This window comes from Doryrhamphus excisus, chromosome 22 (assembly GCF_030265055.1).
Source record: "Doryrhamphus excisus isolate RoL2022-K1 chromosome 22, RoL_Dexc_1.0, whole genome shotgun sequence".
Taxonomy (NCBI): domain Eukaryota; kingdom Metazoa; phylum Chordata; class Actinopteri; order Syngnathiformes; family Syngnathidae; genus Doryrhamphus; species Doryrhamphus excisus.
Genome location: NC_080487.1, coordinates 457,388 through 480,901, shown reverse-complemented (window position 1 = coordinate 480,901; position 23,514 = coordinate 457,388). Strand labels below are relative to the sequence as shown.

General features: G+C 44.7%; 2 protein-coding genes across 7 annotated transcripts in view; both read left to right on the top strand.

Annotated features, from left to right (window-relative positions):
- LOC131109740 (collagen alpha-1(XI) chain-like) overlaps positions 1 to 12,257 on the top strand; it is a 48,684-nt gene extending 36,427 nt beyond the window's left edge. For both annotated transcript variants that reach the window (XM_058062020.1, XM_058062021.1), the window contains 27 exons: positions 942 to 995; positions 2,294 to 2,401; positions 2,473 to 2,580; positions 3,549 to 3,602; positions 3,675 to 3,728; positions 4,884 to 4,991; positions 7,233 to 7,286; positions 7,630 to 7,683; positions 7,765 to 7,818; positions 7,929 to 7,982; positions 8,105 to 8,212; positions 8,283 to 8,336; positions 8,407 to 8,460; positions 8,543 to 8,596; positions 9,260 to 9,313; positions 9,378 to 9,485; positions 9,555 to 9,608; positions 9,700 to 9,753; positions 9,817 to 9,924; positions 9,996 to 10,049; positions 10,135 to 10,170; positions 10,239 to 10,292; positions 10,357 to 10,609; positions 10,941 to 11,053; positions 11,123 to 11,191; positions 11,350 to 11,583; positions 11,677 to 12,257. In XM_058062020.1, the coding sequence (XP_057918003.1) occupies positions 942 to 995; positions 2,294 to 2,401; positions 2,473 to 2,580; positions 3,549 to 3,602; positions 3,675 to 3,728; positions 4,884 to 4,991; positions 7,233 to 7,286; positions 7,630 to 7,683; positions 7,765 to 7,818; positions 7,929 to 7,982; positions 8,105 to 8,212; positions 8,283 to 8,336; positions 8,407 to 8,460; positions 8,543 to 8,596; positions 9,260 to 9,313; positions 9,378 to 9,485; positions 9,555 to 9,608; positions 9,700 to 9,753; positions 9,817 to 9,924; positions 9,996 to 10,049; positions 10,135 to 10,170; positions 10,239 to 10,292; positions 10,357 to 10,609; positions 10,941 to 11,053; positions 11,123 to 11,191; positions 11,350 to 11,583; positions 11,677 to 11,823 (2,310 nt within the window). In that variant the 3' untranslated portion in view covers positions 11,824 to 12,257. The remainder of the gene's footprint in view (positions 1 to 941; positions 996 to 2,293; positions 2,402 to 2,472; positions 2,581 to 3,548; positions 3,603 to 3,674; positions 3,729 to 4,883; positions 4,992 to 7,232; positions 7,287 to 7,629; positions 7,684 to 7,764; positions 7,819 to 7,928; positions 7,983 to 8,104; positions 8,213 to 8,282; positions 8,337 to 8,406; positions 8,461 to 8,542; positions 8,597 to 9,259; positions 9,314 to 9,377; positions 9,486 to 9,554; positions 9,609 to 9,699; positions 9,754 to 9,816; positions 9,925 to 9,995; positions 10,050 to 10,134; positions 10,171 to 10,238; positions 10,293 to 10,356; positions 10,610 to 10,940; positions 11,054 to 11,122; positions 11,192 to 11,349; positions 11,584 to 11,676) is intronic.
- A 545-nt stretch (positions 12,258 to 12,802) lies between these two features.
- The window catches only part of LOC131109391 (noelin-3-like), a 12,750-nt gene continuing 2,038 nt past the window's right edge, over positions 12,803 to 23,514 (top strand). Inside the window, exons 1-6 of one of the 5 annotated variants that reach the window (XM_058061342.1) lie at positions 12,806 to 13,126; positions 14,600 to 14,743; positions 15,000 to 15,155; positions 15,270 to 15,489; positions 15,649 to 15,755; positions 15,821 to 16,502. In XM_058061342.1, the coding sequence (XP_057917325.1) occupies positions 13,058 to 13,126; positions 14,600 to 14,743; positions 15,000 to 15,155; positions 15,270 to 15,489; positions 15,649 to 15,755; positions 15,821 to 16,498 (1,374 nt within the window). In that variant the 5' untranslated portion in view covers positions 12,806 to 13,057 and the 3' untranslated portion in view covers positions 16,499 to 16,502. Of the gene's footprint in view, positions 13,127 to 14,350; positions 14,471 to 14,599; positions 14,744 to 14,999; positions 15,490 to 15,648; positions 15,756 to 15,820; positions 16,503 to 23,514 lie in introns of those variants that run through there. The other 4 variants (XM_058061340.1, XM_058061343.1, XM_058061341.1 and 1 more) reach the window with 4 other exon arrangements.

Genomic DNA, 23,514 nt, shown 5'->3' with positions numbered 1-23,514 from the left:
TTAAGATTTCCCGATGAGCCACAGACTTTGTGAGCGTGTGGTGACAATGAGGTCCAGGGTCCAGCCCTCTGAGTTCATTCTGGACCATTCAAGTCTGAAGTACTGAAGTACTCTTATCTGAGATCCACACGCCGTTTTAGTCTGATCCCGTCTGAGACGCGAGACAATCCCATCACACAATCAAGGACATGCATGCTCTCATGCCAACCAGTTCAAGTTAGGAGCCAATAACTTTAGCTGAAATCTCAGGTTCGCCTGCTCGCTCGGCATCCTCGGTGCCCGCCGGCGCTGTCGAAAGTCCCGTAAATGAGTTACGGTAATGAAAGGCTTTATTGTATTTGGTGAGCAGCCTTTTCCATATGCAGCCCTCCGAGGAATGCTGCAGTGACTCAGCACAGGAACTGGAACGCACGACAGGGATGTGGAGATGGATGGGCTCCGACCGCCACTGCAGGCTCTCAGACCTGATCCTTCTTTTTTACGTTGGTCTGAAGACGAAATGTGTTCTGTGGCATGAATAATGTATATGTCATTATGTAATCTAATGACATCCAATACGAGAGTCTGCATCAAAAACAAGCTTATTGTTGGAATGGAAAACCATATCATTATGTTGAGAACATATCCTATGTTAGTTTAAGATATACCATGTTATGGTAAAATCATCGTTTGGGATCGTTTCCATAACGTCCATGTATACATGTTGGACAATTTTTGGAAACGTGCACTACATACGCTATATTCACATTCAACATTGAGTGATATGTTCTTAGCAATATGGAAAAATGAGGTTTGGTGTCAGAAGCGGGACCCAAGGCGGGGGACGAATCCCCCATCTTCTGTTACTTGACATGGACCAGGAACCTTGGCAAACATCTGACAGCTGTGATTACTTTCAATCCTCCATCCTTGTCTGAAGCCATCATCTCCTCTGCTTTCAGGGTCCAGGTGGCTTAAAGGGAGGAGAAGGGCCCCAGGGGGCCCCCGGCCCCATCGTAAGTCATTAATTGTATAATTATTGAGCACAAAAATATCTGGAGGGCAACTTTCTGCTGCGAGTTTGTTGATGAGGTTGAGGAGTTGTAGGAAGCCTTTATCTCGTCTGTGATTACTATCGCTAAAAACGCTAAAGGACATCCTGGAGCTGAATTCATGGATGCTGAAGCTGGCTTGGTCGTACGCACTTGGAAAGAGTGAAAAGGATGGCTAATGATGGAGTCATGTGTAAATAAATGGGGCTCTTTGTCTCAGGGCCCCTCACTTACGGCGACGTCGTCATCAAAAGCCTCGGCAGGGAATTGGAAAGCTGACTGCCAGCCAGCTTTTCAAGCGTTTTGCTGGCGCGCTAAACGTGGCCTTCCTATAATTACAACCCCGCCCGCCCATTAGATGACAGGCGATACGCCGAGCCGGGGGGGTGAAAAGATTATCTCTGAATGAGCGTTTGTGATGCGGAATGAGGCGCTTCTTCTCAAACGAGCCATTGGTAGAATATTTTGGGATCTTTGATGCAACACATCGATTTCCTGTCACTGCTGCTGTCAGGCTCTGGCAAAGTCAGCCAGGGGTTTTGTGTTTACAGCCTAGCTCATGCTAGCCTTTTCTTTTAACCGGTAATTGAACGTGTGCTTGCTTATACTTCTGGCCAAACACAACGCTTTATGCTATGCTATGCTATGCTATGCTATAGCATGCTATGCTATAGTATGGTGTGCTATGCTATGCTATAGTATGCTATGCTATGCTATAGTATGCTATGCTATGCTATAGTATGCTGTGCTATGCTATAGTATGGTATGCTATAGTATGCTATGCTATAGTATGCTATGCTATAGTATGCTATGCTATGCTATGCTATAGCATGCTATGCTATAGTATGGTATGCTATGCTATGCTATAGTATGCTATGCTATGCTATAGTATGCTATGCTATGCTATAGTATGGTATGCTATAGTATGCTATGCTATGCTATGCTATGCTATGCTATGCTATGCTATGCTATGCTATGCTATGCTATGCTATGCTATGCTATGCTATGCTATGCTACCATACCATACCATACCATACCATACCATACTCATATTACTCACCATGATGCATTTCCATTGGCAAAAGCAGGTACTACAGGGTACTACGTCTAGTACCTGGTAGCTAGTACCAGCGTGCTGTTTTCTAGCAGACCTCCAAGGTTGAATTTAAAGTTCTTGCAGGAAAGCCTCGTTCTCCTCCACCACTGTTGTTTTTTCGCCAAATGCAACCATGACCGATGATCATTTTATTGCCGTGTAACAGGGGTCCCCTGGAGAGAGGGGTGCTGCTGGCCCAGGAGGTCCCATCGGTCTGACAGGACGCAACGGCCCCCAGGGGCCACCAGGACCAGCTGGCGAAAAAGGCGGTCCCGTGAGTGACTTTGTCATTAAGTCCTTTTAGGCACTTAGTAGCGCTTCCATTAAGATCCTGATTTTATGCAGGGAGAGAAAGGGCCCATGGGTCCTGCTGGCCGTGATGGCATCCAAGGTCCTGTTGGTCTTCCTGGCTCTGCCGGACCTCAAGGCCCACCAGGAGAGGATGGTGACAAGGTGGGTATCCAAACATCGTTCTTCATCCATCCAGACGTCCAGAGGGAGCGACCACGATGCCCCAGTAGTCCCATCACGTCCTCTGTTGGCCCTGACTTACTAACCACCGACAGGTTGTGTGTGAGGACGGGGGGGGGCAATTATTTGCAAATATTCACCCAAGGTTGTTGCGGGCCAATCAAATTAGAATCTCTAGAGAAATATTTATTGGGTAGTCACAGTCAAGGTGACCTTGAAAGTATTGACCAAGGATGCGAGAGGATGGGAAGGATGCGAGGGGATGGGAATGATTTGAGTGGATGGGAAGGATGCGAGGGGATGGGAAGGATGCGAGGGGATGAGAAGGATGCGAGGGGATGGCAAGGATGCGAGGGAATGGCAAGGATGCGAGGGAATGGGAAGGGTGCGAGGGAATGGGAAGGATGCGAGGGAATGGGAAGGGTGCGAGGGAATGGGAAGGATGCGAGGGAATGGGAAGGGTGCGAGGGAATGGGAAGGGTGCGAGGGAATGGGAAGGATGCGAGGGAATGGGAAGGGTGCGAGGGAATGGGAAGGGTGCGAGGGAATGGGAAGGATGCGAGGGAATGGGAAGGATGCGAGGGAATGGGAAGGATGCGAGGGAATGGGAAGGATGCGAGGGAATGGGAAGGATGCGAGGGAATGGGGAAGGATGCGAGGGAATGGGAAGGATGCGAGGGAATGGGAAGGATGCGAGGGAATGGGAATGATTTGAGTGGATGGGAAGGATGCGAGGGAATGGGAAGGATGCGAGGGAAAGGGAATGATTTGAGTGGATGGGAAGGATGCGAGGGAATGGGAAGGATGCGAGGGGATGGGAAGGATGCGAGGGGATGGGAAGGATGCGAGGGAATGGGAAGGATGTGAGGGGAATGGGAAGGATGCGAGGGAATGGGAAGGATACGAGGGAATGGGAAGGATGTGAGCTCTGCTGTGTGTTTGGCCTGCAGGGAGAAGTTGGAGGACCCGGACAGAAGGGAAGCAAAGGAGACAAGGGTGAACTTGTAAGTTTCCTGTGAAAAGTCCCGTACTGGAAATATGAATTTGGGTCAGCTTTGTCCTTGTCACTCTTTCAGGGACCGCCAGGCCCAAGTGGTCTTCAGGGTGTGATCGGGGCGCCCGGTCCAGCTGTGAGTACCCTTCTAAGGAATATCCCAATGTTGGAAGGTTTGACTTTGGCATTGAAAGCCTGGCCTTGTGCACGTCGATAATCAATCACTGTTGTTTAGCTACATTTGGTCCATAGTACACCCTAATGCTGTTTGTGTACTGGCTGGTTGTTTACCTTGGTTTACATCCACTACAGCAGATTTGGTCTTAGAAACTACAATAAATGCAAATCTGTGGATTGCAGCTGCAGCAGAATGCATAATCCTAAATTACCTGGCAGTCCGTCAGCTGGGCCTCAAAGCCCAAACATCCCACACACACTCATCATCACGCAGCATGTTAGTTTAGCTTAGCATAGCAAAGTGCGGACGTGCAGGAGGAACAATGACCAGAGTCTTTCCCGGTTTAGAGTCCAGCCAAGAAGTAGCGAGCTTCTTTGCCGCACACAAACACAAACACAAACACAGCCGCTTTTAAGTAAGAATTCATCTGTTTAGCATTTAGCGCTGGAGGCTACTTTTTGGGAGTCCACAAGCTCATCCAAAGCTCCACGAGTGCTGACAAAAGTGCTTCATGCTTCCATCCAATTTTAGTCCACCCATATTTTCACAGGAAGTCAGCATCTTCCTTCGGGCTGCTGACTGTCATCGTGTAACCGGACCACCGCATCGCCGTACGGGACATAGAAGGGGATAATGTGAAATCACATTACAGTATATATATTTATTTTATATTTACTACATTTCTGGATCACTTTGTTACCAAATATTAATAAATGAAAACATTTCTAAAACATCACAAATATTATCACACAATATTATATATTTATTTAATTATTTTTAATTATTAGACATTTTTCATTTCATTTATTTAATCTCATTCTTGTGAAATAAAAACATAAAATTCTTGTGATATAAAATAAAAAACATATAATATATATATATATAATAATAATAATATAATAATATATAAATATATAATAAATATATAATATCAAATAATTGTATTTATCATTTATTCATTATTTCTTCTGAACAAATAAACAGGCCCAAAATATTGATGGCTGCATAAGAAGTGTCCATCCGAATGGACTGGCTCAAAGTAGTGAACTGCTAATCTACTGAATGCATGACTCTTGACCTTTGACCTTTGCCCCCCCCCCCCCCCCCCCACAGGGCAGCGATGGCGAGGCAGGACCCCGCGGCCAGCAGGGTATGTTTGGCCAAAAGGGAGACGAAGGATCCCGAGGATTTCCTGGTCTTCCCGGACCTATCGGACTGCAGGTTTGTTCAGTCTGCATCCTTACTCTCGTTAAACTTGTTAAACCTCGTTAAAATGGAGGACACGCCTCCTTCCCTAATGACTTCCTGGTCATTTCATCTCTGTGCATCATTTCCATGACTTTCCAAACCACAGCGTTGTTTATTCATGCAGCTTCGCTCCCGGCTAAATAATGTTTGTTTCCCCTCGCCTCTCCGGGAGTAGACGGGGCTACAAATCCATCATCGCTGCTGCTAACGTTTAGCGCTTGGCACGTTGCCGTGGTGTCAGGCTGCCATTTTACACTCCAAGGGTCCGCTGCAGGGTGCTGGGTTTGTTTTGGCCCAACATTCCGACTGTGATTAAGGCACTTGTTTTGTGATGTAAAACTGGCCCGTAAAGATTTCACTCAAAGACTCGATGGTTGCCTGTCCCCAAGTAAGGACCCAAAATGAGAAGTAATGAGTATTGATTGTCGTCTGGCACACAATTTGTACTATAAATGCTGCACATACACATGTACACGCATGTTAGTGTTTCACGTATTGGGACAAAAGAGGCGTAATGTCATGGAAAAAGCAAAAAAGTAGATCCTTTTAAACGCACCAACCCCTGAGTGACTTCACATTTGGGAACAGTCAGAGTCGTTTATTTCCAAAGTCGGTGAGGATGAAAATGAAGAGCGAAGCCCCGGCGGTGAAACGGAGCACATAGTGTTGTTATTAAGTGCGATTAGCTTTTAATTGGCCGTAATGCTCTCCATCTCCCGGCTTCTAATTAAGATTGCCTCAGCCGCCCTTCAGCAGACGGGTACTCTGAGCGCCGCCCGTCCCTCGCCTCTGCAGCATCAATGATTTGACCGCAGACAGTGAATGGCTTCCATCCGAAGCCTTCCGTACGCCGGCGTAGGCGGGGCTGGATTGTTGCAGATGAAGCAGATAAGAAGTGGATGAATGACAGCAGCATTAGCAAATAGCAAACACGTATGGATTAGTGTGTGGGTGCCAACGAGTGCATCTCTCTAATCCACGTCTACTTGACACGGGCCGTCATTACGAATAGCCTGGTGGAAGCCCAAAGCAGCTTGATGCTGTATTTGTTGGTCCAGTCTGGCCGAGCTCCTGTCTTAGAGCTTCTGGTGCTTATCAGTTAGCCTGCTACTCAAGCGCAGGAGGAAATCAGCTAAACGGTCAAACGCCAATGTAGCGATCCATGCAACTTGTCATGACGGCTGCTAGCATCAGTCGTCTCTTTTCCTATTTTGTACACTTTTTACAGGCCCCATGTGTGCTATAGTTCAACTATTTAAGTGTTGGCCAAAATCTAGCCTTGATGCTGGAATGAAGACTGTTTGAAGTTCTTGTAAGTCCTACTAAGAACACGATTCAATGCTAATGACCTTTCTTTGTCCACGCCCACTTGTGACATCACACCGTAGGTCTCCACTTATCCATCGTAATAGATGCCATATATCACATACAACAAAGTCACATGGAGTGGAAACAAATGTTAGCAATACTAGCATAGCTGGGTGATGCTAAAGTGCTAACATTACAGCCGCATTTCAACAGCAACGTCATGCTAGGTTTGGATGCTAGATTTGGATGCTAGGTTTGGATGCTAGGTTAGGATGCTAGATTTGGAGGCTAGGTTTGGATGCTAGGTTAGGATGCTAGGTTAGGATGCTAGGTTAGGATGCTAAGTTAGAATGCTAGGTCAGGATGCTAGGTCAGGATGCCAAGTTTGGATGCTAGGTTTGGATGCTAGGTTAGGAGGCTAGGTTTGGATGCTAGGTTTGGATGCTAGGTTTGGATGCTAGGTCAGGATGCTAGGTTAAGATGCTAGGTCAGGATGCCAAGTTAGGATGCCAAGTTAGGATGCCAAGTTAGGATTCTAGGTTAGGATGCTAGGTTAGGATGCTAGGTCAGGATGCTAGGTCAGGATGGCAAGTTAGGATGGCAAGTTAGGATGCTAGGTTTGGATGCCAAGTTAGGATGCTAAGTTAGGATGCTAGGTTTGGATGCCAAGGTTAGGATGCTAGGTTTGGATGCCAAGTTAGGATGCTAAGTTAGGATGCTAGGTTTGGATGCCAAGTTAGGATGCTAGGTTTGGATGCTAGGTTTGGATACTCCAAGTGTTACTTGTCAAATATGTGGCCCCTGCAGGTCAAGTTCTAGTAGATGATGGATCCTTAGTGAAAGGTCTACTTCTTTTTCTGCTGTTCTTAGCCTCTAACCAATGTGACCCCCCCCCCCCTTTTGCAGGGATTGCCTGGCCCCCCTGGTGAGAAGGGAGAGAACGGCGATGTCGGAGCCATGGTAAGTATCATTTCTTCCCAACCTAACTTTGGGTGGACTTCACCAGGGATGCTCATCAGGGTTTGGTGCTGCACATCCGCATGCCAACCGTCCATGATGGAGATCAGCTGATACTGATATCGATCACCTGGTTTAACTCTACACTCTACTCACTCTGACATTTTTCCGGCTTTAAACGGCCCCCAACGTGCTCTCCTCTATTGTGGAGTTACATCATCACCTCACAAAAAAACCTGGAAATCAGCCGATTGGAGCGTCCATATTTCCCACAGCTACTTTGACTTATGAGTGCTGAAATCTCCCCAAGCCATAATTTCATATCTTTGTCTCTGTCCTGTTACAGGGTCCTCCCGGACCTCCAGGCCCCCGAGGCCCTCAGGGTCCTAGTGGAGCCAATGTAAGGTTTTTTTTTTGAACATTTTTTTTTTACATTTACTGTACATAATAGCGCTCACCGTCACGTATGCCCCACCCACAGGGAGCCCAAGGCCCCCCCGGTGGAATTGGAGGACCAGGAGCTGTCGGTGAGAAGGTGAGTTGGAAAACACTTTCTTCAGTTTTGGTGCCATTTTAGTGGGGGGCTACATTATGGTCATCTATGGTCATCTTTAGCTTCTATAATTTGTCCTTGTTGGTCAACAGGGAGAAACTGGCGAGGCGGGCAACCCGGGATCATCAGGAGAGCCGGGTCCAGGAGTGAGTACAGGATCAGCGTCGGCTCCCAGGGCGCACTTTGAACACCCCTGATTGACACGATGAGCGTTTTCATGCCAGTTCAAGTCACATGATGCCACACGGGCGTGTTTTCGTGTCCTCAGGGCGCACGAGGAGAGACAGGCGAGAAGGGGGAAACTGGACCACCAGGAGCCGCTGGACCTGCTGGCGCCCGAGGACCCCCTGGAGATGACGGTCCAAAGGGTAACCCTGTACGTCCACTGCGTGAAAGAACACGATGCACACATGGCAGACACTTGAGTCCAGTTCTTGTCTTCTCAGGGCCCTGTTGGCTTCCCTGGAGACCCCGGACCCCCTGGTGAACCGGGTGTTGCCGTACGTATTATGATCACCATCAGCTACAGCGTTGTATTTTTTACGGAGCAGCTAACCTCTTCTCATGTAGGGCCTTGACGGTTTAGCAGGAGATAAGGGAGATGATGGAGAGGCCGGTCAACCCGTAAGTTCAACCGATGAAAAGACGTAGCGGGACGGGGGGCCGAATCAATCATCCAAATGTGTCTTCATCTTCTTCCAATTAGGGTCCCGCTGGTCCTTCTGGTGAGGCTGGAGTACCAGGACCTCCTGGGAAACGGGTAAGTCGGGGTTCTTCACCTCAAAGCCATGTAAGATGTTATGCAATCTTGAGCCACTTTAGCCGAACATCAGTCATAAAATGAAGTATGAAATATTCATAATTAGGCCAATGTTAGCAGATGTATATGTCACAGTAGTACTTGCTTGAGTACTCATCCTATACAGTATTACAATATTTGCTGGAGGAATATGCAGACTGTGGCATCAACTAACTGCAACAAAGCAAAGCTCGTCCCAAAGAATAAGTCTACATTGAGATCATTTTATGCTTCGTATTCTGCCTACTCCACTTCTAAGCGTTTTGAGCATGGACTTGGTTGGATGATGTTCCACACACACACACACACACACACACACACACACACTGCTAATGCACCCGCAAGCCGCTAACCTACATTGAGGTCCCACTATGGATGGCTTTTGTCAGCCATATTTGATTATTGCCGGCCCCTAATGGTCCGTGCCAGCCCCCTTGTGAGGGTCTGACCCGAGGCTGTTTGGCCAGCAGGCTGATGTGCTTTTAGCTGCTATGTTGGGACCGTAATGGTCCAGCCGATGGAAGCACCCTCTGAAGGTCAACGCGGTCAGAAAAATATGGACATGAACGACAAGAGCGGCTCTCCATCAATGTTCTAACCACGTGGTCTTTGTTTCCCTTAAAGGGACCCCTTGGACCTGCAGGACAGGAGGGAAGACAAGGAGAGAAGGGATCCAAGGTGATCATCTCATTCTTTCATGTTGCCAAGGGAACACCTTTAAGAACTTCACGCCTTCCCTCAGGGAGAATCTGGAGCTGAGGGACCTCCTGGAAAGACTGGACCCGTGGGAGCCCAGGGACCTCCCGGGAAGCCCGGTGCTGAGGGTCTGCGAGGAATCCCCGGCCCTGTTGTGAGTCTGGATTCTGATTGTTGATGGAAGAAGTCCGGATAGGAAGTAAAAGTTCCAATTGTTCTTCAGGGTGAGCAAGGACTTCCTGGTGCCTCTGGAAAGGACGGACCTCCAGGACCTCTTGTAAGAATTCTCAAATCCTGCCGCACACACACATTGTTCACTGTCTCCTCATGGTGACCTCACCCCCCACCCCCTCCCCCCACCCTCACAGGGTCCACCAGGACTTCCTGGTATGAAGGGCGACTCTGGCTTCAAGGGAGAGAAGGTAAGAACCTCATTGGATCGTCTCCAGGAGACCAACGTGGAGGTCTAAATCTTTAATCTACAGGGTCATCCTGGTCTGATCGGTCTGATCGGACCCCCTGGCGATGCCGGAGAGAAGGGAGACCGAGGACTGCCTGGACCCCAGGGTGCAGCTGGTGGCAAGGGTGAAGCTGTGAGTGGTGGTTTACTGCGTGATGTTGTTGGGTCCTATCAAGTTCTAACGGGACCTTGTCTTGCTTTAAGGGTCTCGGGGGCTCCCAAGGTCCTCTGGGTCCTCCTGGTCCTCCTGGTATTCCTGTAAGTCCAGCATTTCTGTGCATTTACTGCCGTCTCTGACTCCTCTGACACTGTGCCGCCATGTTGGTCTTCTGGTTTCAAACAGGGAGCTCATGGCCAGAAAGGCTCCAAGGGATCCACCGTGAGTTCTGGTCTTTGGCATGGAGGTCTTCCTCTTGAACGTGTCCGTGATGCCGTCTCTCTCCGCAGGGTTCAGCCGGTCAGAAAGGAGACCCGGGACTGATCGGACCTCCTGGACCGCCGGTATGTTTAAATGCGGAGCCCTTGCGTCCGGTCCCATCTTAACGTCCCCCCTCCGCCCCCGCAGGGTCCGGCGGGCGACTTCATCCAGCCGCTGCCCATCCAGCAGGTTTCCAGGAAGACCAGACGTCACGCCGAGCAGCAGGGAGACGAACCGCTGGCCGATTACGGCACGGACGGCCTGCCCATGGAGGACGTCTTTGGGTCCCTCAACAACCTGAAGCAGGACATCGAACGCTTGAAGTTCCCGCTCGGCACAGAGGACAATCCCGCCCGGACCTGCAACGATCTGCACCTCAGCCAGCCCGACTTCCCGGACGGTAGGGGGTCAGGAGCCGGTGCTGTGCTATGCTGTGCCGTGCTATGCTATGCTATGCTATGCTATGCTATGCTATGCTATGCTATGCTATGCTATGCTATGCTATGCTATGCTATGCTATGCTATGCTATGCGCTTCTTTTTACACTTGTAGAAATATGGAGTGATGACTGTATGGGACGGAACAGGAACTGTGTCTTAATATTAACAGTGGTTAGCTTATTTTTACACTTGTGATATGTAAGAATTATTAATATTAATGTATTATATTAATATCAATGTTAATATCAATATTAATATTAATATTTACCCCCATCCCCTCGCCCCCCACAGGTGAATACTGGATCGACCCCAACCAGGGCTGCGTAGGCGACGCCCTGAAAGTGTTTTGTAACTTCACGGCAGGCGGCGAGACGTGCATCTACCCCGACAAGAAATCCTCAGGCGTGAGTGTGGAAGCTAACCCGACGCCGAGATGTTTGATGCTAGCATGAACCACGTCTTCTTCTCCGCAGGTCAGAATATCCAACTGGCCCAAAGAGACGCCAGGATCCTGGTTTAGTGAATTTAAACGTGGGAAAATCGTAAGTGTTGCTCATCGTCCAATCAGAGCGTGTTGATGCGTGTTGATCATTGACCGCGATGATATGTAGCGATGTAGCGGCGATGCGGCGGTAGTCCAGGGAACCAGCAGGGATGTTCCTAGCAACGCAATCAATCACCTGTCAATCATCCCTCGCAGCTGAACTACGTGGACGTGGCGGAGCGCAGCATCAACGCGGTGCAGATGACCTTCCTGAAGCTGCTGAGCTCGTCGGCGCGGCAGAACTTCACCTACGTGTGCCATCAGTCCACCGCCTGGTATGACGCCAAGGCCGACAACCACGACAAGGCGTTACGCTTCCTGGGCTCCAACGATGAGGAGATGGCCTACGACAACACGCCCTTCATCAAGCCGCTGCTCGACGGCTGCGCGGTGAGTTCCCCGCCCCCTCAGGCGTGTGCGTCACGCTTCCCAACGTATGTAAGTCACGTATGTGGAAGCTGATGGCGTGTCACCGTGCCGCAGGCTAAGCAAGGCTACTCCAAGACCGTTTTGGAGATCAACACTCCTCGCATCGACCAGCTGCCCATCCTCGACGTCATGCTCAACGACTTTGGCGACTCCAACCAAAGATTTGGCTTCGAGGTCGGCCCAGTCTGTTTCCTCGGCTAGACACGACGTGCCCCCCCCACCCCCACCCAAGAATCAACCTCCCCGAACCACCCTAGCCTTACCCCTCCACCCCGCTACCGCCCGCCTCCCCCAAACCCCTCCCCCCTGGTGACAGACGGGGTCAGAGAAGACCCGGTGGTACCAGCGCTTGGACCAGGGGGGGTCTAGTTGTCGCCCTTGTAGGGCCACACCCACGTGACTGAGTCAGGAGAGGGAGAAGGACATGTGATGCCGTGGCGGACGTCTCCAACACGGACGTGCATAAAACACTCCAGGTGCTACACAAATGGCTTTTTGATGAAACTGTAATTATTATTATTATTATTATTATTATTATTTTGTACAATATTGTGCCTTCTGAATCCAACATAAAAACTTGCATGCGTGTGTCCCAGCTAGTAAATTGAATGAGTTTTATTTGATTTGCGTTTAGAAAGCACCAATCAGGACACCACTTTGAGCAAACGCGGCGCTTTGTAAATAAAAACATTTTATGACTAAAAAAAGACAAACAAACAATTCACACGTTTTTTATGACTTTGTGGTGGGAAATCAAGCCATAGTAATGATTATTATAAAAAGGAAATAATAATATAAATACTTATGTGATACCTCACACTCGCTTGTTCAATCTGCAGTACTTGGACTTTACCAACTTTCTTTCATGGTAATTCAGCAAAAACATGAAAAATCCTTGACTTTTTGTGTGCCTTCGATTGTTCTTGCAAAAATGATTAAAACTGGATTCTGGAACTGGACTGTGTGTGTCTGCCTGTCGCGGCTGCAACATGGCTTCCTGAAAGCACCGTCAGCACGTGTTGATGCTGTTACAGGTAAAAATGGCAGGTGTACCTAATGTTGTGGCCCTTGGGTAGTACTTTTTTTCAAGGATTGAGTCGTGTTGTCCCAGCCATGCGCGTTCACGCTGGCCTGGCACGCACGCGCCCGTGTCGGCGTCAAAAGGAGCAGCGGCATCTCGACTCTCGGAGTCCTGGACCCGGACCGCCACCAGGACCAAAACCGGAACCAGCGGGACTCCTGACCTGACGTGGCGTGGGGCGTTTGGAGGATTGATTTCTTAATATTTCATAGATTTATTTATCCCGGTTTGACCACGCCCACCACCGGCTGCCCGGCACGAGGACAAAGTAACATTTGGGAACATTTGGGAACATTTCGCTTATATGATCTTTATTTTTTATGTTTTAGTTTGAGTTTTAAAGTTGCAGGCAGGATGTTGACACTGTCCGTGGTCCTGAAGCCTCTCCTGGTTCTGCTGCTGTTCGGGTGCTGGCCGTCCGTGGTGAGTTCACTGACCACACGACTATCAGTGATATTCGTGCATGATTGCTGACTTTATGAAGTGTTATGATTTTGTATTGTCTTTTTGTGTTTATACGTGATAGTAACTTGACTTTATATATCTCTGGAGAAATTATTTTACAGTGGAAAGAATGGATCTAAAAAATATAGCAAATATAATATGTATAGTATACATATTATACTGAGTAAGATGTAAACATTGCTGGCCAATAATAAGCATACATCTTTAAATTAATTTCTTTCCAACAAAAAGAAACAATTTATGTTTCTCTTATTTAAAAAAAATAATAATATCCATGACAGTGAATATATCATCATACAAATCACACAACTATGCTATCAGTCAAAGTATCATTTATAGTATTCATACATTCTATCAAAAGTCAAATGTTTATAGACACTTTCCCATGCTGTTCAATGTGAACATGTGTCTAAACTTTTGATGACACGACACAGACCGGTGGTGAAGTGGTTAGCATGCAGGCCACACAGTCAGGAGACAGGAAGACCTGGGTTGGAATCTCCTCTTGGGGAGTTTGCATGTTCTCCCCGAGTGTGGGGGGGGGTTTCTCCGGGTACACCACTTTCCTCCCCCATCCCAAAAACATGTTAGCATGTTAGCTTCATTGGCCACTCCAAATTGTCCATAGGTATTGGCCACCAGTCCAGGGTGGACCCCGCCTCTTGTCAGCTGGGATAGGCTCCAGCATGCCCCTGCAACCCTAGCAAAGATATCCATAGAAAATGGATGGATATATATACGTATATATACGTATACTGTATTTTCTGGACTATAAGTGGCTCCGGAGTATAAGTCGCTCAAGGCCAAAAATGCATAATTAGGTATTAAAAAACATACATACATGCTGTTTGTGTTCTGTTTTGGTAAGCTAAATCTACTGTTTAAATATTGAATCGTTCAGGAGTAGAAGCAGGAGGAGATATCGGTGTGAAAGTCTACACTGCCCTCTAGTGGCTGTCTGTCAAATGACGTATATTTCAATTCTAAGTCGACCCTCGTGAGGATAAGCAGTAAGTCTTAGGAACAGCAAAGTCATGTGACTTGTAGTCCGGAAGATGTGGTAAGATATGCTAAATATAAGTGAGGAGCAGAATGAACGTCTGATGCTTGCAATGTCGATGCCAACTTCTGGCCAAAGAACAGGAAGGAAGCTGCTTGCCGGGGGGGGGGCTTTTGTGTACACGTGCGTACTCGGAGGCGGGGCCTGTCACTCATCGGAAGGAGGAAGTTGTCCTGAAGCGACGAGGAGTCGCTAGGAGATATACTCCTAGAATCAAAAGCAGCACCCAAGCGTCCGCTCAGGTCAAACTTTGTGTCCTTAGCTTGTTCTTCTATGCTCGCCTCCCACGCTAACCACGCTAAGCATGTTTGTTAGCATAGCAGGACGCCATGTTGAACACGGGAATGTTGTCTTTGCTGCCGTGCGTGCAGACCATCAGGCCGAGGGAGGGATGGCAGGTCTACAGCTCGGCCCACGATGCCGACGGCCGCTGCGTGTGTACCGTGGTGGCACCGGGCCAGAGCTTGTGTTCCAGAGACGCCAAAGGACAACAGCTACGTCAGCTGCTGGAGAAGGCACGTGCTCACACACACACCTGCATGTGAGGGGGGCACACTTCCGGTTGCCGTATAATATTTACTATGTAAAATATTATAATATTTAATATCATTTAATAATGAATTACCCAAACCCAAACTGAAGTTGGAGGTGAAAGTGCTGACTTGTTCCTGTTCCTGTTCCTCTTCCTGTTCCTGGACAATGCTGCTGAATTCAAATGTTTATGCTGGTTGGAGATATCCATATTCTGCTGCCTGATTGCTCCCCAAAAAGGTCCAGAACATGACGCAGTCCATCGAGGTCTTGAACCTGCGCACTCAGAGGGATTTCCAGTACATCATGAGGATGGAGAGCCAGATCAAAGGTCTACGCTCCAAGTTCCGACAGATGGACTCTGACAGGAAGACGCTGGCCAACAAAAACTTCAAGGTACTTGGACTCGCATGGTACTCCCATGGTACTCCCATGGTACTCCCATGGTACTCCCAGATCATTCCAGAATACTCCTGGTGTGTCCCATGCTATTCCCGATGTGTATTTCAGGAGCTAAAAGACAAGATGGACTCCCTCCAGCCGTTGATTCCTGTGCTGGAGCAGTTCAAGACGGACGCCAGGCTCGTCTCCCAATTCAAAGACGAGATCCGAAATCTGTCCGGCGTGTTGCTGGGCTTCCAGGAGGAGATGGGAACGTATGACTACGAGGAGCTGCACCAGAAGGTCCTCGCCTTGGAAAACCGTCTGCAGAGTTGCATGAGCAAACTTAGTGAGTGGACTACTGATTCAAATGATTGTTCCTCTGGGGGGTTTAAGGACATGCTCAGTTAGCGCTGACATTCCCGGAGTCCAATGAACGCCCCACGGTCTTGGGTCCAGCAGAAGACAAAGAGTCTCAGCTAAGATTTTGATGTTTGTTTGTTTGTAGCCTGCGGCAAGCTGATGAAGATCACCGGCCCCCTCACAGTGAAGACATCGGGGACCAGGTTTGGGGCTTGGATGACGGACCCGCAAGCGCCCCCAAAAACCAGCAAGGTGAGTCGGCCACACGAGCGAGGCGTTCACGTCCTCCCAGAAGGTCAAGCTTGCGTGTGCTTCAGGTTTGGTACATGGACGGCTACACCAACAACAAGATGGTCAAAGAGTACAAAACCATGGCTGATTTCATGGCGGGGGCCGAGTCCAGGACGTACAACCTGCCTTTCAAGTGGGCCGGGACCAACCATGTGGTCTACAACGGGTCTCTGTACTACAACAAGATGCAAAGCAACATCATGGTGCGCTACAGCTTCGAGATGGGCCGCGTGGTCACACAGCGGGCGCTGGAGTCGGCCGGCTTCCATAACGTGTACCCGTACACCTGGGGGGGCTTCTCCGACATCGACCTGATGGCGGACGAGCTGGGCCTGTGGGCCGTGTACGCCACCAACCAGAACGCCGGCAACATCGTGGTCAGCCAGCTGAACCCGGACACGCTGCAGGTCCTCAACACGTGGAACACCGAGTACTCCAAGCGCAACGCCGGAGAGGCCTTCATGATCTGCGGGACGCTCTACGTCACCAACTCCCACCTGACGGGCGCCAAGGTGTACTACGCGTACTCCACCAAGACGGCCAGCTACGAGTACACGGACATTCCCTTCCACAACCAGTACTTCCACATGTCCATGCTGGACTACAACGCCCGGGAACGAGCCCTCTACGGCTGGAACAACGGACACCAGGTCCTTTTCAACGTCACTCTCTTTCACGTGATCAAGACGGAAGACGACGCCTGAGGGGGTAAGTCCGGTTGGAACCAACTCTTCTTCTTCTCTGACATTCGCATCCTGACAAGACCATCAACTTTCAGCTCACAATTAATGGTAATGGTAATGGTTTTACTGGGGACAAATAGCTCCTGCACCATTTGGAAAGCAGCTGAAGGTCCACTGACCTGATTTGCTTGGTTCTTCATTTTTTCAATTTGCTTCTAATGCTTTTTTCTGGTCAAAAAAACAGAGGAAACCTCACACACAACCAAGTTGAAAAAATGAAAAAAAATGAAATGGAAAAAAAAACGACATACTAACCCCTTACGTTTTTTGTCAAAAATCACCAAATCAAAATCTGGCATTTTATGCCATTTTTGGATGCTTCTGGGGCCCCTGTTGAGTGTGTGTGAGGTTTCCGCTTTTATTTTTGACAGAAAAGTGCTTTTTAAGCAAGTTTTAAAAAATGAAAAAAAAAAAACGACATACTAACCCCTTACGTTTTTTGTCAAAAATCACCAAATCAAAATCTGGCATTTTATGCCATTTTTGGATGCTTCTGGGGCCCCTGTTGAGTGTGTGTGAGGTTTCCACTTTTATTTTTGACAGAAAAGTGCTTTTTAAGCATGTTGAAAAAAATGAAAAAAACGACATACTAACCCCTTACGTTTTTTGTCAAAAATCACCAAATCAAAATCTGGCATTTTATGCCATTTTTGGATGCTTCTGGGGCCCCTGTTGAGTGTGTGTGAGGTTTCCACTTTTATTTTTGACAGAAAAGTGCTTTTTAAGCAAGTTGAAAAAAATGAAAAAAAAAAAAACCGACATACTAACCCCTTACGTTTTTTGTCAAAAATCACCAAATCAAAATCTGGCATTTTATGCCATTTTTGGATGCTTCTGGGGCCCCTGTTGAGTGTGTGTGAGGTTTCCACTTTTATTTTTGACAGAAAAGTGCTTTTTAAGCAAGTTGGAAAAAAATGAAAAAAAAAAAAACGACATACTAACCCCTTACGTTTTTTGTCAAAAATCACCAAATCAAAATCTGGCATTTTATGCCATTTTTGGATGCTTCTGGGGCCCCTGTTGAGTGTGTGTGAGGTTTCCACTTTTATTTTTGACAGAAAAGTGCTTTTTAAGCATGTTGAAAAAAATGAAAAAAACGACATACTAACCCCTTACGTTTTTTGTCAAAAATCACCAAATCAAAATCTGGCATTTTATGCCATTTTTGGATGCTTCTGGGGCCCCTGTTGAGTGTGTGTGAGGTTTCCACTTTTATTTTTGACAGAAAAGTGCTTTTTAAGCATGTTGAAAAAAATGAAAAAAACGACATACTAACCCCTTACGTTTTTTGTCAAAAATCACCAAATCAAAATCTGGCATTTTATGCCATTTTTGGATGCTTCTGGGGCCCCTGTTGAGTGTGTGTGAGGTTTCCGCTTTTATTTTTGACAGAAAAGTGCTTTTTAAGCAAGTTTTAAAAAATGAAAAAAAAAAAACGACATACTAACCCCTTACGTTTTTTGTCAAAAATCACCAAATCAAAATCTGGCATTTTATGCCATTTTTGGATGCTTCTGGGGCCCCTGTTGAGTGTGTGTGAGGTTTCCACTTTTATTTTTGACAGAAAAGTGCTTTTTAAGCAAGTTGAAAAAAATGAAAAAAAAAAAACGACATACTAACCCCTTACGTTTTTTGTCAAAAATCACCAAATCAAAATCTGGCATTTTATGCCATTTTTGGATGCTTCTGGGGCCCCTGTTGAGTGTGTGTGAGGTTTCCACTTTTATTTTTGACAGAAAAGTGCTTTTTAAGCATGTTGAAAAAAATGAAAAAAACGACATACTAACCCCTTACGTTTTTTGTCAAAAATCACCAAATCAAAATCTGGCATTTTATGCCATTTTTGGATGCTTCTGGGGCCCCTGTTGAGTGTGTGTGAGGTTTCCGCTTTTATTTTTGACAGAAAAGTGCTTTTTAAGCAAGTTGAAAAAAATGAAAAAAAAAAAAACGACATACTAACCCCTTACGTTTTTTGTCAAAAATCACCAAATCAAAATCTGGCATTTTATGCCATTTTTGGATGCTTCTGGGGCCCCTGTTGAGTGTGTGTGAGGTTTCCACTTTTATTTTTGACAGAAAAGTGCTTTTTAAGCATGTTGAAAAAAATGAAAAAAACGACATACTAACCCCTTACGTTTTTTGTCAAAAATCACCAAATCAAAATCTGGCATTTTATGCCATTTTTGGATGCTTCTGGGGCCCCTGTTGAGTGTGTGTGAGGTTTCCACTTTTATTTTTGACAGAAAAGTGCTTTTTAAGCAAGTTGAAAAAAATGAAGAAAAAAAAAACGACATACTAACCCCTTACGTTTTTTGTCAAAAATCACCAAATCAAAATCTGGCATTTTATGCCATTTTTGGATGCTTCTGGGGCCCCTGTTGAGTGTGTGTGAGGTTTCCACTTTTATTTTTGACAGAAAAGTGCTTTTTAAGCAAGTTGAAAAAAATCAAAAAAAAAAAACGACATACTAACCCCTTACGTTTTTTGTCAAAAATCACCAAATCAAAATCTGGCATTTTATGCCATTTTTGGATGCTTCTGGGGCCCCTGTTGAGTGTGTGTGAGGTTTCCACTTTTATTTTTGACAGAAAAGTGCTTTTTAAGCATGTTGAAAAAAATGAAAAAAACGACATACTAACTAACCCCTTACGTTTTTTGTCAAAAATCACCAAATCAAAATCTGGCATTTTATGCCATTTTTGGATGCTTCTGAGGCCCCTGTTGAGTGTGTGTGAGGTTTCCACTTTTATTTTTGACAGAAAAGTGCTTTTTAAGCAAGTTGAAAAAAATGAAGAAAAAAAAACGACATACTAACCCCTTACGTTTTTTGTCAAAAATCACCAAATCAAAATCTGGCATTTTATGCCATTTTTGGATGCTTCTGGGGCCCCTGTTGAGTGTGTGTGAGGTTTCCGCTTTTATTTTTGACAGAAAAGTGCTTTTTAAGCATGTTGAAAAAAATGAAAAAAAAAAAAACGACATACTAACCCCTTACGTTTTTTGTCAAAAATCACCAAATCAAAATCTGGCATTTTATGCCATTTTTGGATGCTTCTGGGGCCCCTGTTGAGTGTGTGTGAGGTTTCCGCTTTTATTTTTGACAGAAAAGTGCTTTTTAAGCATGTTGAAAAAAATGAAGAAAAAAAAAACGACATACTAACCCCTTACGTTTTTTGTCAAAAATCACCAAAACAAAATCTGGCATTTTATGACATTTTTGGATGCTTCTGGGGCCCCTGTTGAGTGTGTGTGAGGTTTCCACTTTTATTTTTGACAGAAAAGTGCTTTTTAAGCAAGTTTTAAAAAATGAAAAAAAAAAAAACGACATACTAACCCCTTACGTTTTTTGTCAAAAATCACCAAATCAAAATCTGGCATTTTATGCCATTTTTGGATGCTTCTGGGGCCCCTGTTGAGTGTGTGTGAGGTTTCCGCTTTTATTTTTGACAGAAAAGTGCTTTTTAAGCAAGTTGAAAAAAATGAAAAAAAAAAAAAAACGACATACTAACCCCTTACGTTTTTTGTCAAAAATCACCAAATCAAAATCTGGCATTTTATGCCATTTTTGGATGCTTCTGGGGCCCCTGTTGAGTGTGTGTGAGGTTTCCGCTTTTCTTTTTGACAGAAAAGTGCTTTTTAAGCAAGTTTTAAAAAATGAAAAAAAAAAAACGACATACTAACCCCTTACGTTTTTTGTCAAAAATCACCAAATCAAAATCTGGCATTTTATGCCATTTTTGGATGCTTCTGGGGCCCCTGTTGAGTGTGTGTGAGGTTTCCACTTTTATTTTTGACAGAAAAGTGCTTTTTAAGCATGTTGAAAAAAATGAAAAAAACGACATACTAACCCCTTACGTTTTTTGTCAAAAATCACCAAATCAAAATCTGGCATTTTATGCCATTTTTGGATGCTTCTGGGGCCCCTGTTGAGTGTGTGTGAGGTTTCCACTTTTATTTTTGACAGAAAAGTGCTTTTTAAGCAAGTTGAAAAAAATGAAAAAAAAAAAAAACGACATACTAACCCCTTACGTTTTTTGTCAAAAATCACCAAATCAAAATCTGGCATTTTATGCCATTTTTGGATGCTTCTGGGGCCCCTGTTGAGTGTGTGTGAGGTTTCCACTTTTATTTTTGACAGAAAAGTGCTTTTTAAGCAAGTTGAAAAAAATGAAAAAAAAAAAAAAACGACATACTAACCCCTTACGTTTTTTGTCAAAAATCACCAAATCAAAATCTGGCATTTTATGCCATTTTTGGATGCTTCTGGGGCCCCTGTTGAGTGTGTGTGAGGTTTCCGCTTTTATTTTTGACAGAAAAGTGCTTTTTAAGCATGTTGAAAAAAATGAAAAAAAAAAAAACGACATACTAACCCCTTACGTTTTTTGTCAAAAATCACCAAATCAAAATCTGGCATTTTATGCCATTTTTGGATGCTTCTGGGGCCCCTGTTGAGTGTGTGTGAGGTTTCCACTTTTATTTTTGACAGAAAAGTGCTTTTTAAGCATGTTGAAAAAAATGAAAAAAACGACATACTAACCCCTTACGTTTTTTGTCAAAAATCACCAAATCAAAATCTGGCATTTTATGCCATTTTTGGATGCTTCTGGGGCCCCTGTTGAGTGTGTGTGAGGTTTCCGCTTTTATTTTTGACAGAAAAGTGCTTTTTAAGCAAGTTGAAAAAAATGAAGAAAAAAAAACGACATACTAACCCCTTACGTTTTTTGTCAAAAATCACCAAATCAAAATCTGGCATTTTATGCCATTTTTGGATGCTTCTGGGGCCCCTGTTGAGTGTGTGTGAGGTTTCCACTTTTATTTTTGACAGAAAAGTGCTTTTTAAGCAAGTTGAAAAAAATGAAGAAAAAAAAAACGACATACTAACCCCTTACGTTTTTTGTCAAAAATCACCAAATCAAAATCTGGCATTTTATGCCATTTTTGGATGCTTCTGGGGCCCCTGTTGAGTGTGTGTGAGGTTTCCACTTTTATTTTTGACAGAAAAGTGCTTTTTAAGCAAGTTGAAAAAAATGAAGAAAAAAAAAACGACATACTAACCCCTTACGTTTTTTGTCAAAAATCACCAAATCAAAATCTGGCATTTTATGCCATTTTTGGATGCTTCTGGGGCCCCTGTTGAGTGTGTGTGAGGTTTCCACTTTTATTTTTGACAGAAAAGTGCTTTTTAAGCATGTTGAAAAAAATGAAAAAAACGACATACTAACCCCTTACGTTTTTTGTCAAAAATCACCAAATCAAAATCTGGCATTTTATGCCATTTTTGGATGCTTCTGGGGCCCCTGTTGAGTGTGTGTGAGGTTTCCACTTTTATTTTTGACAGAAAAGGGCTTTTTAAGCAAGTTGAAAAAAATGAAAAAAAAAACGACATACTAACCCCTTACGTTTTTTGTCAAAAATCACCAAATCAAAATCTGGCATTTTATGCCATTTTTGGATGCTTCTGGGGCCCCTGTTGAGTGTGTGTGAGGTTTCCACTTTTATTTTTGACAGAAAAGTGCTTTTTAAGCAAGTTTTAAAAAATGAAAAAAAAAAAAACGACATACTAACCCCTTACGTTTTTTGTCAAAAATCACCAAATCAAAATCTGGCATTTTATGCCATTTTTGGATGCTTCTGGGGCCCCTGTTGAGTGTGTGTGAGGTTTCCGCTTTTATTTTTGACAGAAAAGTGCTTTTTAAGCATGTTGAAAAAAATGAAGAAAAAAAAAACGACATACTAACCCCTTACGTTTTTTGTCAAAAATCACCAAATCAAAATCTGGCATTTTATGCCATTTTTGGATGCTTCTGGGGCCCCTGTTGAGTGTGTGTGAGGTTTCCACTTTTATTTTTGACAGAAAAGTGCTTTTTAAGCAAGTTTTAAAAAATGAAAAAAAAAAAAACGACATACTAACCCCTTACGTTTTTTGTCAAAAATCACCAAATCAAAATCTGGCATTTTATGCCATTTTTGGATGCTTCTGGGGCCCCTGTTGAGTGTGTGTGAGGTTTCCACTTTTATTTTTGACAGAAAAGTGCTTTTTAAGCATGTTGAAAAAAATGAAAAAAACGACATACTAACCCCTTACGTTTTTTGTCAAAAATCACCAAATCAAAATCTGGCATTTTATGCCATTTTTGGATGCTTCTGGGGCCCCTGTTGAGTGTGTGTGAGGTTTCCACTTTTATTTTTGACAGAAAAGGGCTTTTTAAGCAAGTTGAAAAAAATGAAAAAAAAAACGACATACTAACCCCTTACGTTTTTTGTCAAAAATCACCAAATCAAAATCTGGCATTTTATGCCATTTTTGGATGCTTCTGGGGCCCCTGTTGAGTGTGTGTGAGGTTTCCACTTTTATTTTTGACAGAAAAGTGCTTTTTAAGCAAGTTTTAAAAAATGAAAAAAAAAAAAACGACATACTAACCCCTTACGTTTTTTGTCAAAAATCACCAAATCAAAATCTGGCATTTTATGCCATTTTTGGATGCTTCTGGGGCCCCTGTTGAGTGTGTGTGAGGTTTCCGCTTTTATTTTTGACAGAAAAGTGCTTTTTAAGCATGTTGAAAAAAATGAAGAAAAAAAAAACGACATACTAACCCCTTACGTTTTTTGTCAAAAATCACCAAATCAAAATCTGGCATTTTATGCCATTTTTGGATGCTTCTGGGGCCCCTGTTGAGTGTGTGTGAGGTTTCCACTTTTATTTTTGACAGAAAAGTGCTTTTTAAGCAAGTTTTAAAAAATGAAAAAAAAAAAAACGACATACTAACCCCTTACGTTTTTTGTCAAAAATCACCAAATCAAAATCTGGCATTTTATGCCATTTTTGGATGCTTCTGGGGCCCCTGTTGAGTGTGTGTGAGGTTTCCACTTTTATTTTTGACAGAAAAGTGCTTTTTAAGCATGTTGAAAAAAATGAAAAAAACGACATACTAACCCCTTACGTTTTTTGTCAAAAATCACCAAATCAAAATCTGGCA